The 19388-nt window shown below is 38.1% G+C and overlaps 1 protein-coding gene across 2 annotated transcripts in view; it reads left to right on the top strand.

Moving 5' to 3' along the window:
* The window catches only part of KDM4B (lysine demethylase 4B), a 255297-nt gene that overhangs the window by 108649 nt on the left and 127260 nt on the right, over positions 1-19388 (top strand). For both annotated transcript variants that reach the window (XM_043986635.1, XM_043986644.1), the window contains exon 6: positions 13632-13681. In XM_043986635.1, coding sequence (XP_043842570.1) covers positions 13632-13681 — 50 coding nt within the window. The remainder of the gene's footprint in view (positions 1-13631; positions 13682-19388) is intronic.

Genomic DNA, 19388 nt, shown 5'->3' on the forward strand with positions numbered 1-19388 from the left:
TATAGCATGTTAAGCAGTGAGGGGCCTGTTTGCCCAGACCTTGTGCAGACACTGTGAAATTAACTTTCTTACCCTCCAACAGGAGTCAGACTCAACTGACATTTCCAAAGGGCTGCTGGTTGAACTGGCTGTTCTTGGCACCCATTCTCTATATTCAGGAAGGGTGCTTGGAGATTAACATTCTAATTCACTGGTGCTTAATTGCTGTAAGCTGGCGGTGGGCACTGGGAATCAGTCACAGTGTGGGGGTGGGAAGGAGACTCACTAAAGATGCCTAGGACCTTATCTCCAGAAACCAAGTAACACAAAGCTTGAAAGTTTTATTGATGACCAGTTTGGGGAAAGCACGTAAATATATTAGTGCTGCTTAAAAAGAGTGTCAGGCCTGGGAGGCCCAAGTAGCCAAGCTGTGTTGTACAATGAAGAAATGCTTGAAGGGAACCCAGAATGTGGACGTTTGGGGAATTGAGTATATTTTGTCCCTAAACTTGTAACATCATCAAGGCACATATTACTAAAGCTGAAGTCTGGGCAACTGTGCCTAGAAATCACTTCATTATCATTGGAAATGCAACCACCCCTAGCTGGGAACACAGCAAGCATTTAACAGTGCATTACAATGCCACATCCCATCTAAAAGGGAAATGAAAGGTAGAATAGCCAGTCGAGGCTACCAGGGGAATTGAATAGAGCAGAATGTAATTACCTCATCTGGAGTTTGGCCAAGGCCCCAGGTTTACTGCTCCCCATCTTGGAAAATTTGCCCAATGATTTTAATGACCGTAAGTGGTAAGAACCTTGGGTTTCTTTTGCTTGTATGCAAGGCAACAACTTTGACAACATCAAGCCCTGGAAGCACAGCCAGGTGCTGCATGAAGACAGAAACAGGAAGCAGAGCATCTCTAAACAGGAAGTCTTTTGATCCATCTAGTGGAAATTGCTCTAGGTCAGAGGCAAAACTCCTAATTTTTTGCTCTTGTCCTAACCAAAAGGTATAGATGACTGAAGCTAGTTCCTTTTTTCTTTCAGATTAAACAGAGATATGTGCAATTTAGAACTTCACAGATGTGGTATAGGCAGAGTACAGCAGTATTATCACCTTAAGAGCTAGGGTAGGGGCAGATAGATGGTGCAGTGGATAGAGCACCAGCCCTAGATTCAGGAGTACCTGAGTTCAAATCTGGCCTCAGACACTTAACACTTACTAGCTGTGTGACCCTGGGAAAGTCACTTAACCCCAATTGCCCTGCCCCCCCCCCCCAAAAAAAAAGAGCTAGGGTAGAGAGCAAACTTAGAATGAGGAAGAATTGGTTTCAAGTCCTGTCTTTTACCTATATTGGTTTTGTGAGCTTGACCAAATCACTTAACCTCTCAGTGCCCTTTGCAAATCTCTAAGACTCAAGCAATTGTTTGGGAATTTCTTCCCTGAGAGTTTAATATATTGATGAAATTATAGGTCATGTATTGCAAAATATTGAATTAGCTTGGCTGATGTGCCATTGCTGATGTATCTGAGCTTATAGTGCACAAAACCCCTAGTTCCTCTGTGATGAACTGCTACCTAGTCCTCTCTCCCCCATCTTACACTTAGGTTCAAAATATCATCACAAGTATGTCTTTACACATTTCTTAATTTCATTCTATTAGTTTTGATGGAATATTTTAGCCTGTCAAGCTCTTTTTGTCACTGTGTGTTAGCTGTTCCACCTAGCTCTGTGTCTTTTGCTAATTGAATAAACATGCTATTTATATGTCTTTATGCAAGTCATTAATAAAAATATTAAATAGCACAGGGCTAAGTGTGGATCCCAGAGGCACTTCTCTAGAGACCTTCTTCCTCAGTGACATGAAGTCATTGATGACTCTCAAAGTCTAGCTATTGAACCAATTCTCAAACCACCTAATTGCATTATCCTTTAACCTACAATTATCCATCTTGTCCACATGAATATTAGGTGAAACTTTGTCATGCTTTCCTAAAGTCTAGGTAAGCTATGTTTACAGCATCCCCTGGTCTTATTCCAGATTCAGAAAGCATATATTGAGCACTTACTCTATGTATCAGGCACTGTGCTAAGTGCTGGCTACACAAAGAAAGACAAAAGATAGTTCTTGCTCTTAAGGAACTCAGTCTAATGGGGGAGGTAACATGTAGGCAACTATGTATAAAGAAAACATATACAGCATAATCTCCCAGGGAAGGCAGTAACATGAAGCAAGAAGCCAGGAGGTGATGAGGAGGAGGGAGATAGTTCTAGGCATGAAGGATAGCCAGTGAAAATGCCTGCAGTCTAAAGAGGTTGGTGTCATGTTTAAGGAATAGCAAGAAATGTTGGTGTCACTGGATCTCATAGTTTGTAGAGCAGAGGAAGGTATAGGAAGGACTGGAGAGGTATCTCGTAACACCATTATGAGATAAAGAGAAATGGAGCTAGTCTGATGTCACCTAGTCATGTAAATGATACTAGCTCTTTATATGATTGCTTCCTCTTTTAGATGTTCACTAATCAGTTTAGTTAAAATTCCCAAAGTCACGGGGCTAGTGTTGAAGTCACAGAATCTTGAGAATTTGAGTTAGAGATATTTACAGTTCTCTGGGCTAAACTATACCCAAAAGGAATTCCATTGTAACATAACTGGCAAGTAATTGTCCATTCTCAGTCTGAAGATCTCCCAGGAACAGAGGCCCACATCTTTCCAGCAGTCTCATTCCATTTGTGGATAACTCATTGTTAGGAAGTTTTCTAAGTTCCAGCCTGGACTTTAACTCTGCATACTCTAAATCCAGGGCTCTTTTCGCTGCTCATAGCTTAAAGGAATCTTATTCATTGTTTAGTCTAAATTCCCTTCCCTTTTTCATTAAACTGAACCTTTGGGGGGGGGCAGTGAAGGTTAAGTGACTTACCCAGGGTCACACAGCTAGTGTCAAGTGTCTGAAGCAGGATTTGAACTCAGGTCCTCTTGAATTCGGGGCCAGTGCTTTATCTACCTAGCAGCCCAAACTGAACCTTTTAAGAGCATTATGAAGGTGTAACTGTCACACCTTTCCTTTTTTTTCTCTGACTAAAGAGTACAGCTTTTAAGATGGTGGTCCTCATTCCAAAGGTAGGCTGACTTTTCCTTCAAAGTATCACGCTGATATGCAAGGGATGGGGCTGCCATCTTTGGGATTGATCAGGTTGGACTTAATTGTCAAGTCTTTTATGTGTGGAAGGGGGCTGTAGAAATTATGTAGGTCAATCTCTTTATTTTACAGATTAGGAAATTTAGGAGCAGGCTGTAGTTAGTGACTTGCCTTTGTTCACACAGTTAGTAGGGGGTAGAGACAGAGCTGGGATTTGAACGACATTCTTGGTGCAGTCTCCTCTCCATAACCAGAACACTTAAGTGAGCCAGATTATAAGAAATTTGAGGTCTGCAACATTTCAGGATGTTGTCCTGTTAAGAATAAATTTTAGAGCTCTAGAGCAAGATGGTGTGGCTGCATACAGTGTAATCTAATTTAATAGGTACCTTATAAAAAGAGCTGTTATTTTAGGCCATTGAACAGGTCTTTAGACACTTAGTAGACTGACTAGTACTTGAAATGGTTGGTACGTTAATGTGGTGCTGAATCCCCTGTTGCATATCTGCTTAACTAATGGTTTCTAAACAGGTTCTTGCTCTCCAAGATGGTCTGTGTTCTTTTTTTTCTGACACACTCATTTAATTTCTAACTCACAAGGCATTTGCTTATTTATTTTCATTGTTCTTGATAATAATTCTAAGCCATTAGAGGGGAAAATTATATTCAAAAATGCTGTTTCACACTTTATTTGTTTGATGATTTAGAGCGATAGAAAATAGCACATTTGCTGGCTTTTATAGTCTGATAATTATTCACATCCATCAAGCCATTCCAGGGGAATAAACAAACCACCGTGAACATTACCCTATTAATAGCATCCTCTGTGGCAGGCATCCGGGCAGGATCTTTCTAAGACAGTGTCTCACGTTTAGTGGTTTGGATACAGAGGGTACATTTCATTCTGATTGTCTTTATCTCAGATACTCAGACTGCTTGGCTAGTAAGGAATTTTTAAATAAGTATTGATTTAGTAGGTATGGATAACTTTGATGAGCCCAAGATCTGAAGACGAATCATAAGATCATAGATAAAGAGCTGGAAGGGACCTAAGAAGCCATTGAACCCAACCACTTTTAAAGATGAAGAAACTGAGGCCCAGGGAGGCTAAGCTATGAAGGATCCAAGACAGAATTTGAACCAAGGTCTTCCGGACTCCAAGTCTAGCGTTGTGTCACCAAACTGCCTCTTTAATTAACTTGGATATATTTTGCCTATAGGATCCTTCATTTTCTTACTTGATCTAATTTAGAATCAAATAATGGGGATTTCAGAGGCAATTTAATTAAATCCCATCATTTTACAGATAAGGAAAAAGAAAGGATAAAAAATAAAGGACAAAACCATGTTTGGAGTGGGGTGGGGGGTACTATGCTGAGGGAAAAGTAACTGATATTGACTTAATATGGCATTAGAAATGCAAGAGCCATGAAAGCAATAAAGGCAGTATTTGTAGATGATTCATTCTAGAAGTTAACAGAATTTCATAATTTTACTTGGTTTTAAGAAATGTTTTCTTGATATTAAAAAAAAATTCTCTTCCCACTGACTTTTACCCCCTTTCACAAAAAATTATTTAGTCATTAATCATTTGTTAAGGGACTACTGTGTGCCAAATACTGTGCTAAACCCTGTGGATACAAAAAGAGACTGGACAGTCCCTGCCCTCAGGGAGCTCACAATCTAATGCAAGAGACAGGCAAAACAAATATGTACGAATAAACTGTGGAGGCCATGCCCCAAAGCAGGAGGAGACCCTAGACCCATACAGAAGGACCAACTATCAGTTTTGTCACCTACCACTCAGGTTCCAGGATAAATAGAGGTAATTAAGAGAGGGAAAACACTAGAATTTAGAGGCCTTGGGAAGGACTTCCTGTAGAAGATGGAGTTTTAGTTGCTGGGGCATGAGGAAAGTCAGAAGCCAGTAGAGCAGCATTCAAAGTAAGGAGTAGTACCAGAGAATATGCCTGGAAAAAGGATCTCTGTGATTTGTTTATCTATAATATGATCTATTCTTTTAATGATGAATGCTTTCTCTTTAAAAAATGTATTTCAGAATTTTGCCTGGAATAAAATGAAAGCTTGCTGGCTCATGTCTGCAGATGCTACGGTCTTCTCTCCCTTATCACATCCCTTCTTCCCTCTTCCCCAACCCCATTTTTATTTGAGAATTTGCCCTTTTCTAGTCCTGTAACAACTTACTTTTCTTTAATATCTTAATCACTGAGAGAGGTTTAGCAACCATATTTTCCAGTTACTCAGTACATTGGAAATACAGTTCATCTGGATTTGATGACTTGAACTCATTTATTAGGAAGCTAGATGTTATATGACATTCTCTTCATTTGAATTTTTACTCCTATTTTTGTTCTGCCCTATGCAAAGATCATTTTTCTTGAACAAGAAGCAGTCTTATTATTCATTATTATCAGCTTATCTCCTTTTTCATCTCATGACCCCCATCATTTGTCCTGTCCCTTCTTTGATCTTCCTCTTGCCCCTAACACAGTCATATCTAGATGCTGGGGGCAGTCATTGAAGCAAGAACAAGTGGGTTTAAATTATACCTCTGACACACAACTTCTCAGTGCTCAGGACAGACACTGTTGACTATCTATATGAGTGAAGGGAGTTTCCACAACTGGAATTTCCTACACCAGTAAAATCATAGTACACTGTCCTTTTTCTTTGACCTGAGTTTCCTTGCTTTTAATTGACACTGTTGGAGATTGAACTAAGATAAGTTAATAGGAGGTTGGTTGTATAGTGAGTTCCCTACAGCTTCGCTCTTCACCTACCACTACCTTCCACTCTTCTAAACAGATCTAGAAAATGCACCAGACTGAATCCTGATCAGGAAATCCAAGAAAGCCTATGTGAGTCACCTTCCAGCCCACGTCAACATAGGGAAAGAGAGGTTTGTGGACACGGGGGATGGGATCTGACCAGGAATATGCACACAGGTAGAATACAGATGCCAGGAGAGGCTGTGCCCCAAGGCAGGAGGAGATCCTAGACCCATACAGAAAGACCAGCTATCAGTTTTGTCACCTACCACTCAGGTTTCAGGTTAGAGATATAAAGTGAACTGAGGAAGGGACTTGCATTTAGGGGTAGCAGTTCAGGATAAAGAGCAATTATGGGTCTAGGACAATGTGCTGAGAGAGGAGCAAGTTGGTGTGAATCCCAGGAGCAGAGTATGGTCTCAGTTCCAGTCTGAAACCTGAAGAGCAATAACCAGGCCAAGAATACCAGATTAAAGAGGAGCCTGCAATTCTGTCCCTCTGAAGTGGTAGAGTTTTCCAGCTGGCTAATGACTGAGTCTAGCCACAGTCTACTATTGTTCAGATTCAAACTCAGGTCAGGAACTTGCAGAGCTCAGATAAGTGGGGCAGCAGTCAGACTTTGCCAATCATTTAGAAAGCATTGAAAGCTGTCCATGAGATCTTGCAACATCAAACCTGAAGTCAGGAAGTAGGTTAGAATAAACAAACAAAACAACATTATCATTAAAGCTATTATGGTGACAAAGATACTCAAGACACAAACTTTAAAAAAGAGAATGATTCCAAAACATCTACAAACAAAGCCTTAGAGAAAAACACAGCTTGGCAAAGATTCAAATAGAATTCCCAGAAGAGATGAAGCAAGAGTTATAAAAAAGTTAAATATTTTTACCAATGAAATAAGATCACTAGAAGGGAAAAAATGAAATAAATATGAATGTTAATGGAAGAAAGAATTGGAAAGGGAATTAACAGCTTGACTCAACAGGTACAAAATCTTGTCCAAAAAGCAAATTCTGGGGTGGGGGTGGGGGTGGGGGTGGGGGAACTGACCTAGAAAACAGATTGAGGGGAGAATATATTTCAGAATCATTGAACTGATATCCATGTTCTTTTTTTAGTCATGGTTATCTACTGTCAAGAAATCTTAAAGTGCCTAGATCTCTTAGAACCAGAAGACAAAGTAGAAGTAGAATCTGCCAGTCACTTCCTCTAAAAAGAAACTCTAAAATGAAAATTCCCAGGAATATCTTGGCCAAAATGCAGTTTCCATATCAAAGAGAATATATGGCAAGCATGCAAAAAGAATTCAAATACCAAGGAGCCACAGTTAGGATCACATGATTTAGCAGCCACTATTTTATAGAAATAGAGACCTTAGTTACAGTATTCCAGAAGGCAAAGGATATAGACTTCTGGCCAAGAATAACTTACTTTTAAAAACTGAGTATAATCCTACAGGGGGAAAATGGATATTTAATGAAATAGTGGATTTTAAAGCATTCCTGATGAGAAGACAAGAGCTATATAGAAACTTTGAAGTTGAAACACAATAGTGAAGAGAAATATAGAAAGGTAAACATTAATGAATAATATAAAGTACAAAACAAGAATAAACTGCTTACATTCAAATATTAGGAGATAATACACATGTCCCCCCGGACCATATCATCAGGGGACATAGAGGGACTATGAAGACTTGGGAATGGCTTTGTTATGTCTTGATGATCTTAAGAGAAGAATTGAAAAAGAAAAAAAAGGTTAAGTAAAAATTCTCTAACATAATCAGTGTGGGCAAGTAGACATCTATACGTTGACATTTGAACTTCACTCTCATTTGAACTGGCCAAAGGAAGGAAGAATAGACACACAAGGGCTTGGGTACAGAAATACAATTCACTGAGCAGGGCAGTCAGTATGAGGGAAAGGTGAGAAGTGGGGAGAGAAAACTAGAGGGAGGAAAGGTAGATTGATTGAAGGAGGAATTAGTTGTAAGCAAAATCAACTCTAAGGATGTTTTTTGGGGGGGTTGAGGCAATTGGGGTCAAGTGACTTGCCCAGGGTCACACAGCTAGCAAGTGTTAAGTGTCTGAGGCCGGATTTGAACTCAGGTCCTCCTGAATCCAGGGTGGTGCTCTATCTACTGCACCACCTAGCTGCCCCAAAATATAGCTTTTTTAAGTGAAAAAAGAATGGGAATCTGAGGGGGTGTCCATCAATCGAGAAATGACTGAACAAATTATGGTATATAAATATCATGGAATACTATTGTACTATAAGAGATGATGGGAAAGTGTTTCAGAGAAACCTGGGAAGACTTCTATGAACTGATGCAGAATGAATGGAATAGAACCTGAAGAACAGTTTGTTTATAGTGACAATAACAGAGTAATGAAAAACACTTTGAAAGAATTGGGAACCCAGGTCATTGTAATGACTCATCACATTTCCAGAGGATGAATAATCAAATAGGCTAGACACTTCCTTACAGAGAGGTATCCTTTTTTGAATATGGCTGTCATGGAAATTTTGTTTTGCTTGACTATACATGTTTGTAACAGAAGTTTTATTTTTCTTTTGTTTGTTGGTGTGAGAGGGTTCAGGTGGAAGAGTGAGAAGGCAGATTTTTGTTGGTTGAAAAAAATATGATTAAAATAATCGACACTTATTTCTGAACTATGCTATTGGTTTGTGCTCAGTTACTTTGCCTTTCAATCTATTATACATCTTACAAGCACTTCATGATGATGAAGAGAAAATCAAATTAGAGGTATCACTAGAATTATTTTTATATTCTATATTTGAACTTTTTTTTCCCCCCGAACTAAATTTCTCTATACTTGTATAATTGCCAGAGGCTCAGATTTTAACACTTTTGATTTCTTGTTTCTTCATATTTTCTGATTTTTTGATTGAAAAAAATCGATGGCTTTTATTTTTACTACATTTAGCTTTCCATATATCATTCCTTCCTCCCAGAGATATCCTTTAGTACATAAAATTTAAAAGGAGAGGGAGAAAGTAGTTGAGCCAAAGTAACACCAGCCATATCAAGTAGTATATTTGGTGATCAATACGGATAGACTGCCTATGTAAAGAAAGGAGAAAGAGGTGCTTTTTTTCTACTTTTTATGTGGTCAAAGGTTTGAGCTTTATGAGTTACAGCATTGGTTTTATCGTTATTCTTTCCATATAAATTGTTATAATTGTGTTTTCTTGCCTTTTTGTATTTTACTCTGTATCTGTTCATATAAGTCTTCCAATTCTTATTTGTATTCATTTTCTTATAGCATAGTAATCTTCTGTTACATTTTTAGCCTGTTATTCATGATTGGTATTGGCAACCAAAATTGTTGTTCACTTCCCATTGGGAGGGAGAAAACCCCCACGCTTGCAATAAACATGTGTAGTCAAACAAAACAATTTCTGCATTACTATCCAAATAATATATCTCATTCTATACCCTGAGTCCATCTCCTCTCTCTTTCAAACGGTGGATAACATTTGTCTCGGAATCCTGGTTGATGATTACAATGATCAGAGTTAAGGGTTTCAAATTTGTTTGTTTTTATGGTTATTGTATCAATTCTGTGTTTATTTCACTCTGCATCAACTCATACAACTGTTCACAGAAACAGTTCCTTTTGTTATTCCGTTACATTCATACAACATAATTTGTTCATCCATTCCTCATTTGATAAGCACTTCCCGAGTTTTTAATTCTTTGTTACTATGAAAGAACTGCTATAAATATTTTTGTACCTATGTGTTCCTTTCATATTTTTGGATCTCTCTCAGGTATAGGCCTAGGAATGACATTGCCATCTCTAGCTGTTTTCATTGGCTGACCCTGAGGTATAGAACTCTCTTCCTCCTCATTTCCACTCCTCCTGGCTTCCTTTAAGTCTCATCTAAAGTCCCACTTTCTGCAACAAGCCTTTCTTAGTCTTCCTTAATCTTAGTGTCTTCCATCTGAGATGATCTCTAACATAACTTATATCTTTTTTATGCATAAGTTATTTGCATAATAGTCTCTCTACACATATGCATACACACACAGCTAGAACTAGGTTGTTTTGTTTTGTGACTTGTTCAGGGTCACACAGCTAGTAAGTGTCAAGGGTCTGAGGCGGGATTTGAACCCAGGTCCTCCTGAATCCAGGGCCGGTGCTCTATCCACTGTATCACCTAACTGCCCCTGGAACTAGGTTGTGTGTGTGTGTGTGTTTTCATTTTATACTCAACATTTAGTAGTGTCTTATACATTGTAGGCACTTAAGTGTTTGACTTTTTTTCATATGGCTATAGGCAGTTCAAATATCTTTATTTGAAAAATTCTTCATTTTTGCCCTTTCACAGTTTATCAGTTGGGGAATGGCTCTTATTCTTATAAATCTGAATAACAGACAAACCTAAATGTCCATTCCTAGATTTTGAGTTTGAGTGACTTTGGGAATAGCAGTACCACTGACAAAAGGATGTTAGGAGTGATGGTGAGTTTGCATCTGAGATGATGGAACATCCAAATTGTGGCAGTCTGAAAAAAAGAATATTGAATGGAACTATTGGTTTTATTTTATGATAACTTAAGGATATATGTTTATAAATTAACCAGATACATGTTTTACTTCATTTAAACAATTCTTCTTGAAATTAACAATGAACTTTGGATATTTTTTTCTCTTTTCGTTCTTGAGGCCAACCAGTGGAATAGGACCTTGATTTGAATCTTGGCTCTGCCACATTAACTTGCCCAAGATCACATAGGTAGTAAATCTGGACTTCAGTTTCTAGACCTGTGTTGGATTAGATGACTGCTGAACATCCCTGCCAACTTTAATTTATAATTCACCTTGGTTTTAGTGTTTCAACAAGCAAGAGAAAATTCTACAAAATGTCTTTTTGATGATACTTTTTCTAGTGTGATTTCAGAAGAGGGTGAAATGTGAAGTGTAATTCTATCACTGCAACAGGAAACTTTGTTATTGGAGGATCCACAGCAGGTGGTTAGCTCTTCATTTGTTCATTCCAAGGACATTTAGTCCAGTGTCTACTCTTGACACTTGTGTATGTAGGAATATATAGAAAGTTTAAATAAAACATTTTCTGTCTCACAGAGCTCACAGTCTAAGAGGGTAAGATTTAAACATAAACAAATATAATATGAAAATGATAGGAGATATTTTAAATATAACAGAAAGGTACATAAGAGTAAGCTCTTAAAGGGGAAGATTGTTTTCAAGGAGGTAATGTTTGAAATTGAACTTTAAAATTGAGTGGAATCATAGGATTTAGACCCTGGAAAAGAGACTTCAAAGAAAAATGCATAAATAATAAATAAATAAAATCCAGTGATTTAAAAAAAATACAGATGTATGCTGTGGTTGGAGACTTTGCCTTCTTTCCATCCATTCCCCTTCTGTGTCATATCAGAAGGAGAGAAACATGGTTTGTTATACTGTCAGTTTCCTATCCCTTCCATCACGAGCACCAGGTCATGGTTTTCATGTTCCTGGCTTACTATTTGTATGCTTCTGGAAGGTTATTTTGTGTCTGCTTTGGATTCATTGGCTCCCTTGTTAGAATAGAAGCACTTTGAGGGCAAAGACTACTCTGCTTTTGTCTTTAGCTCTGAAGTGCGTATTGTAATACCTGGGTCATCTGACCAGATCTTTGACTTAGGATTTCATCAGTGTGAGAAGCTCCTGGTGAGGAACTACTTAGGTGAATACAAATTGGCACTTGTTCTACACCTTGGTCTTAGAGTTGCCTGAGGCACTGGAAGATTAAAATATACCTTAACTACAGTCACATAGCCTTTACATCAGAGGTAGGACTTAAGCCCAAGATTTCTCAATTTTTAGGCTAGTTCCAACCATACTGGCTCACACTGTAAAAGCTTAATAAATGTTTGTTAGTTTGTTTCATAATGGCCTGGCATTTGTGGAAGGTTTGGAGAGGGGTAAGGGATGAGAAAAAGACATGGGGGCTTTTAGCTGTGTATAGTTAACATTATTTTATCAAAAGAAAGTTGCAAGAGGGGACAAAAACACTTCCTGTTAAATAGTAATTTTGGAGTTTTTTGAGGATGACATCTTTTTTATTCATGGGCTTTTTATGGCTTTATAGACCAGTAGATTCCGTTCTTGTTGTCCAGCTTTCCTGGCCAAACAAACTCCACTTTAATCTCTCCAGGGGGTTCTTCTGAACACTCAGCTTGGCTTCTTGCAGTCTGTAGCTTCAGATAACACAAGAACCATGTTCCAATGTATTAAACTTTTAACATCCTCCAGATTCAATTAATCTTATCTTTACAACTCCCAATTACAGGCAGTAATTAAGTGAAAGCATCATTGTAGACTAGGGATATTACATTAATCATCAGCAGCCTTGTAGCCATAAATTAGTTCTTTCCCAATCCTTCAGCATTTTCCCAGAAGAAACAAAACATTTCATTTCCCTATTTTAAGGGACATTAATCCCAAAAAGGAGCTTTGGATCAGGATTAATTTTTATCATCTTTATGTAAGTGATAAATGGCTACTTTCAAAGGATAACTATTAAGTTTTTCCAAGACAAGTGGAATTGAATTGTTTGATAATTATATAGTTGAAGTTACTAGCATTACTTTGGTCAGAGAGCACCTAGGAGTCCATAAATATATTATTTCTATTCTCTGAGATCAAATCTTGCAAGATTTTTTTCTGTTTTGTTTTTTAAAAAACTCCCAATTTAAATTGGCTTAAATGTTTCTAAAGTCTGGTAGTACCTTCTATATAGTGGTCTTTTCCCTTTTTGCTTCCATCAGTGAGTAAGGTTTCAAGAGGAAAAATTATTTAATTTCTGACAAATAAAATTTGAGAGTCTCCCTTGTTATTGTGAAATAGGAAAAATGGCCTCATCTTTCTAGAATGTTTGCACCTGGACTAAGGAACACATGAAAACTGTGAAACACATAATATGTTTAATTGCTCTTGCTTGGGTGCAGGGAAACTTAATTTGGCCCCATTTGTCCTTTCTTGGAAGGAGTAGAATTCCAAAGGCTTGAGATTAATGGCAGACAATTCAATTTTTGTGTTAGTTAAGGGTCCTTGCTGCCTTTTCATTTGAAGATTAAATGTATATATAAGTTAAGGTTTCTCCCTTGGAATGGATATGTGTGGACAGAAAGGTGGAATTTAGTACTCCCTAGCACTCTCTATATTGTAGATTTAGTTGCTCTACCTCTAGGCGTATTTCTTTTTTCTTTTTAAAAAAATTTAATTTATTTTTGTAGGCATCATTTCTGACTGAAAACAGGTAAAGTCCAAATTCATCCCTCAAACATAAACCCATCCAGGGCATGTAACATTAACAGGGCATTACTTCCTTCCAACTTTCACTTTCTGTAATGTTCTGAATGTGACTATCTTCAAAATAAATCTTTCTCATTACTGAAATGTTTTGTTCCCTTAGTTAATATGCAATAACCAAAGCTCTAGTTGACAGGTATACAGATTTGGAAAGCCTTCACAAAGGTAGTTGATGTTAGCTTACTTTTTGCTTCAGTATGTCATTCTCTCCAAATGCTAGGAGGATGCCTTTTTATTGGAGATATACTTCCACCTTTGGAAATACAACCTCTTGGTGACTTTGCTTTGCTTTCTATTAATGGTGTACATTGCTACTGTAATAACATTAGTCACATTTTCTGTTTTTTCTCTTCCCTTTTCTTCTAGGTATGCTATACCTCCAGAACATGGCAAACGTCTGGAACGCCTGGCAAAAGGTAAGCTTCTATGTCCTTTTAGGTGTCACCTCTCTTTGAGAGATAGGAATGAAGTTTAAAAGGGAATCCCTGTGAATGGCTTGACCAGATCCTTTTGAAAGTATATTAGGCAGCACTGTGATAGTAAGTATAAATAGGACTTTTAATGTTTTCCTCCTAAATGCTTTAAGGAATTTGGGGGTTGGAATGCATTGTCATTAAGGAACGTTCCAGCTCTTAAGTTAGAGGTTCTTTTTTCATAAATGTATAGCTTGTTTTCTAGTCACTGTTATTATATAATTTATCAGCGAAGTGGCATACTAGATAGAATGCTGGACCTAGAATCAGAAAGACCTGAATTCATATTTAGCCTTAGTCTGTGTGACCTTGGTCTTATTCTGTCTCCATTTCCTCATCTGTAAAATGAGAATATTAATAGCACCACCTCCATGGATTGTTCTGAGGATCAAATAAAATGATATTTGTAAAGCAATTTGCAAACCTTAAAGTGCTATATAAAATGCTAGCTGCTGCTGCTTCTACCACTACTACCACTGGTACCACCACTGCTACCACAGCTACTAGCACTACTACTACTACTACCACCACCACCACCATCAAAACGAATTAGTTGTTTCAGATGTCTTCTCTCCAACTGGTTTGTAAGTCATTGTATAAGGTAGTTGTTATGTCTTTGTCTATTTTATTATTTGCCTCTGCTATATGAACTCTCCACAGAGTATTAGATCCACAGTGGTTGACTTTTTGATAGTGGGGCTGGAGAAGAGGGAATATTATTCTGTCTTCCAGGATAGGTGAGTTATTTAACTAAAATGCACAGGGAAGCCACTAACTAAGAAGATTACTTCTAAATTCTATGGCCCCTGTATACCTTCTTTTAGACTAGACCCCCTATTTACTACTGTTATTAATTTCCCTCAGGACACAGCCTATCTGTCATAATAGGGGCCATACAAAACTGCCAACCATGTCTCCGTCTGGTTTCTACTTTTGTTTTTGACTTTCTTAGAGTTCAGCCTGCACTGCACTCCCTAGAAGATGCTAGAGAACAGCCTAGTTTGGTGACAGAGAAGGCTTTAGTTCTTCAAATGTTTAAATAATACATTTTTTTTTGTTTTTATAATAGGAAAACCAAGTGTATACGGGGTAGAACTTGGCAGGGGAAATTCTGAATAGGCAAAATAAAAGTCTTATCAAATAAGAGAAGCTTTTTGCCCAGAATTAGTTGCTCTGTCATCATTGCTCTATTTGTTATTCTTTTCTCTTTGCTTAAGTAGAATCTTAAATTTCAGAAGATTTGATGGTTAGTAAAATGTATGATAAATACTTAGAACCTATCATGAAGGACTTCTGTGAAGTCCCTATGCTAGAATTCAGGACTCATTTGAGTTCATTTGAGGCTTTACCATCCTTTAAGTATGCACATAGGAGACTGGCCTGGGGAGAAAGGACAATGCAAGTAGACCCTCCCAGTTCTGAATTCCAGAACATGAACTCTTCATTGCCCACTCTGCTGGGTAAGGCTGGAGAGCCAGGAAAAATGAGGGTTACTCCTAAATGGATCTTAAGTCATTAGTTGCATTGTTTTCTGGATCTGCTAACAAGAAACCATTTAAATTGCTTTAAGTCTCACCACCTATGTTTTCCTTGTACCACATAGTAGAGGGGGTGTTAATTGATGTAGCTCATTTAGAAGAAAGGTAACATACTTGGATGTTGGATAAATGGTGCATTTGGTGTCTGAATGATCAAGCCTCATTTGGGGAAAACCTCAAAAACAATGGTTGTTAAACTATTTCATACTTAAGCCAAGTGGTCCAGAGAATGAGCACTTCTGTAAGTCTCTTGTCCCCCAATCTTTTCATATAGCATATCTATTGTTCTGTCTTTGGGGTAGAACTTGTTAACTTTTTTCTGTCATGGGACCCCCTTTGGCAGTCTGATGAAAAATGTTATTGTTTGTCCTTTGTTACAAAGAGGACCAATGATATTATGGGTGACATCTTGATTTGTGTATGAATTGGGTTTAAGTGAGGAAGAGTTGCATAAAGTCATCAGCCTTTACCCTTTCTTTCTGACTCATTGTCCATTGGCAGGACAAAAGTCATGATGACTGGCAATGGCCCAGGATATAGTGAATGACTTCGATGTCTTTGACCAGGCTCCAAGTGCTTTATGGTACCCTGCTTTAGCTGCCTTCATGACCATTGGAACAAATTGTTCTCATCCACTGGGGGAAATCTTTACATGTTTGGGGTAGACATCTCTTAAGTCACCTGTGGGTTGAGGCCCGTTGATTACACTCAACCTGGTTTAGCTAGATGATTTTTTTAATAATAAACTTTTTTATTTATAGTTTTGGGTTCCAATTTTTATCCCTCTTTCTGTCTCTCCCCTCCTGCCTCCCCAAGGTGGCAAACAATCAGATATGGGTTATACATGTATAATTTATGTAAAACATTACTATATTTGTCATTTTGTACAAGCAAGCTTGATTAAAAGAAAACAAAAGAAAGTGAAAAATAGCATGCTTCAGTCTGTTCCATCAATATCAGTTCTTTCTTTGGAGGTGGATAGTATGCTTTATCAATAGTCCTTTAGGATTGTCTTGAATCATTGTATTGTTGAGAATAGTCAAGCCGTTCATAGTTCATCAAACAATATGTACAGTGTTCTCTTGGTTCTGCTCACTTCACAAGACATCATTTCATACATGCCTTTACAGGCCTTTCTGAAGTCATCCTGCTTGTCATTTCTTATAGCACAATAATATTCCATCACCATCATATACCACAATTTGTTTAGCCATTCTCCAGTTGATGGGCATTACTTTGATTTCTAATTCTTTAGCTAGATGATTTTACCACAGTGTCGCCTTTATGCATGCTACAGCTTCTTGGAGCCACAGGTGAGAGTTGGGTGGCAGCCCTGAAAAAGGCTTGACAGTCCCTCATATCAGCAGTGCTAGTCTTCCCTTAACACCTAATATACCCACTACATTCTCAGAAGAATGTTTGGTTCCTACAGTCATAAACTGAGGAAATGCTAAATATCAGGTAGAGGTTAATGAAAGTAAAAATGGAATTCTTTTCCTATGCAAATTCCCAGACCTTTTGAAATCTACATGGATTTTTTGAGTGTCCATTGACTCCAGGTTAAGAATTCCTGCTTTAGAGTATGGATCTTGTGAAAACTCTTAGCCCTCAGTATTCTATGATATAGCTTCTGGCTCTACTATTTGCTTTAAAGCTCACAAATTTAATGAGCATATTCTCTATGCCTTTATCCATGTTATTCATAAAAGTCTTAAAGCTCAAGACCAAGCAGGGATCCTCTGGGCTTTCTCAAACACTGAAGATCTAGAACATTGACACTGAACTAGTAAAAGTACTCTTTGAATCCAACTATAGAACTATTTCTGAATCCATCTGATTATATTGTCATCTAATTAATTTCTCTTTCTCTTGACTGGAGTGGAAAGAGAATTGACCAACAAGCTTGTATCTGCTGTCCAGGCATGAGGTGATATGGCTCTGTCAACCTCTGGGGTGTGTGAGTAGAGAGGAGACATTTCTGAGAGATGTACAGTGGTAGAATTGACTTTATTAACCTATTGGTTAAGGGGTGACACCTAGATCATCAACCTTGGGTAACTGGGAAGATGGTGACTCCCCTCAATAGTAATATGAAAATTAGAAAGAGGGGAAGTTTTTTGGGGAAAGATAATATGACTACAGGAAAGATGTCCAAAAGGCATTTGGAGATAGGAGATTCAGAGGTCATCAGAAAGGTTAGGTCTAGAAAAATAGACCTCAGAATCATCAGCATAGAGATAATAATTCAATCTGTGGGAGCTGGTGAAGTTACCCACCAAAATAGTATAAAGGGAGAAGAGGGCCCAGGAAAGGTGAAGATACATATGGCTAGCAGGAACAACCTGGATGATAATTCAGTAAAGGAGATTGAGGAGCATCAGTCAGACAAGTAGGAAAATAACAAGGAGCATAGTGCTGTGAAAGCCTAGAGAGAAGTGAGATATCAGAGGCAGAGAAGGCTGTTACATTTGGTGGTTAAGAAATCTGTTTCATTTGAATTATGAAATTAGAAACTAGAGTTAATAAGACAGTGAGAGGAGAGCAGCTCCCCTTTTTGTGGTTCTCCTCAAGGAGTTTGGTTGTGAAAGGGAGCAGAGATACAGGATGATAGTGGGGCTGGACAGATCAAGGGAGATTTTTAACAATGTGAGAGACTTGGGTATCTTTGTAGGTAGTAGGAAAACAGTCAGTAGACTTGCATCTCTTCGTTACTGGAAGAATGTTTTCCTGGTCAGGCTTGTGGCCCTTGTTCCATATGTGTTTAGCAATGTGAAACTTCAGCTGAAGGTAATCAAGAAGTTTGGAGTAAAAAAGCCTAACACAACTATTCCTTCAGTTGGTTTCATTTCTCTATATATAGTTCTTAATTTCTGCTGTATGGTTTGCAGAGTTTTCCTGTTAATAGGTCTGCGAGGGGCAGCTAGGTGGCACAGTGGATAAAGCACCAGCCCTGGATTCAGGAGGACCTGAGTTCAAATCTGGCCTCAGACATCTTGACACTAGCTGGTGTGACCCTGGGCAAATCACTTAACCCTCATTGCCCTGTCCCTGGCCACCCCCCCACCCCCAATAGGTCTTTGAGCTAGTATATTTATGATGAATGATAGTTGGCCTCATAATAACATTTTTTTCCACCTCCATTCAAATTCTTATATACTATCTTATGGACCTGACTCTGGGCTCTAAAAGCCTTTGTCTTTGGTCAGAGCTCTGGCAAATCTTAGTCAAATCTTTTTTAGAGTGGAGAATTGGCAGTGGATTATATGCTGCCTGATCATTCTAGTTAAATTCAGTCAGTCAATAAATATTAAGAACTTCATCTACCAGAGCTGGGGTTATTAAGAAAAGTAAAAGATATTTGCGCTCAGAAAGTTCAGTCTAACTGAGGAGACAACACATAAACAACTATGTGGAAACAATCTATAAATAGGGTAGTTGAAGATAATCAACAGATGAAAGGCACTAAGAATTGAGAGAGATCAAGAAAGGCTTCCGGTAGCAGGTGGGATTTTAGATGGGAAGCAAAGTGTGAGCCTTTATGGGGGGGAATACAGAATCATAGATCCCTTTGAGTGATGCTTTATTCTTGGAAGCTTTTAAGCACAAAAGAAATGTTCATGGCTTTCTGAACATTCCTCAACTTGCCTCTGAACTCAGTACCCGAGGAGGGCATATGTTTCGAGCTCTGTTAGAATTTTTGGTTATCCATATCTCTATCCATTGCAGTATTATTACCGGACAGCCATTTTATTCCATCAGTTGACTTTCTCCTTTTGTTTTTGGCTTGAAATATAGATTAGATTAAAAAAAAATTTTTTTCCCTTTGTGCCTACCAGCTCTTAGTGAAACCTCCTTCATTTCCCTTTTTTGGATTAAATGAAGAAATCAAAGAGGAAGGGACTCAAAATTTAGACATGAAAGATTTGCTATAGTGAAGTGACATTGAGAAGCCAGCCAAATTAATTCTCCCTGAGATCCATTCAGAGACTTAAATAGAGGGATTTGGTTTTTGTTTTTCTGCTCAAAACACCTGTTTTTTTTTTTTTTTTTAATCAAGATCTTGAGCTCCTAGCAAGTTGCTGTTTTCATTTTTTCTGAAGTCCATTTAGCAC

This window comes from Dromiciops gliroides, chromosome 1, assembly GCF_019393635.1.
Source record: "Dromiciops gliroides isolate mDroGli1 chromosome 1, mDroGli1.pri, whole genome shotgun sequence".
Classification (NCBI taxonomy): domain Eukaryota; kingdom Metazoa; phylum Chordata; class Mammalia; order Microbiotheria; family Microbiotheriidae; genus Dromiciops; species Dromiciops gliroides.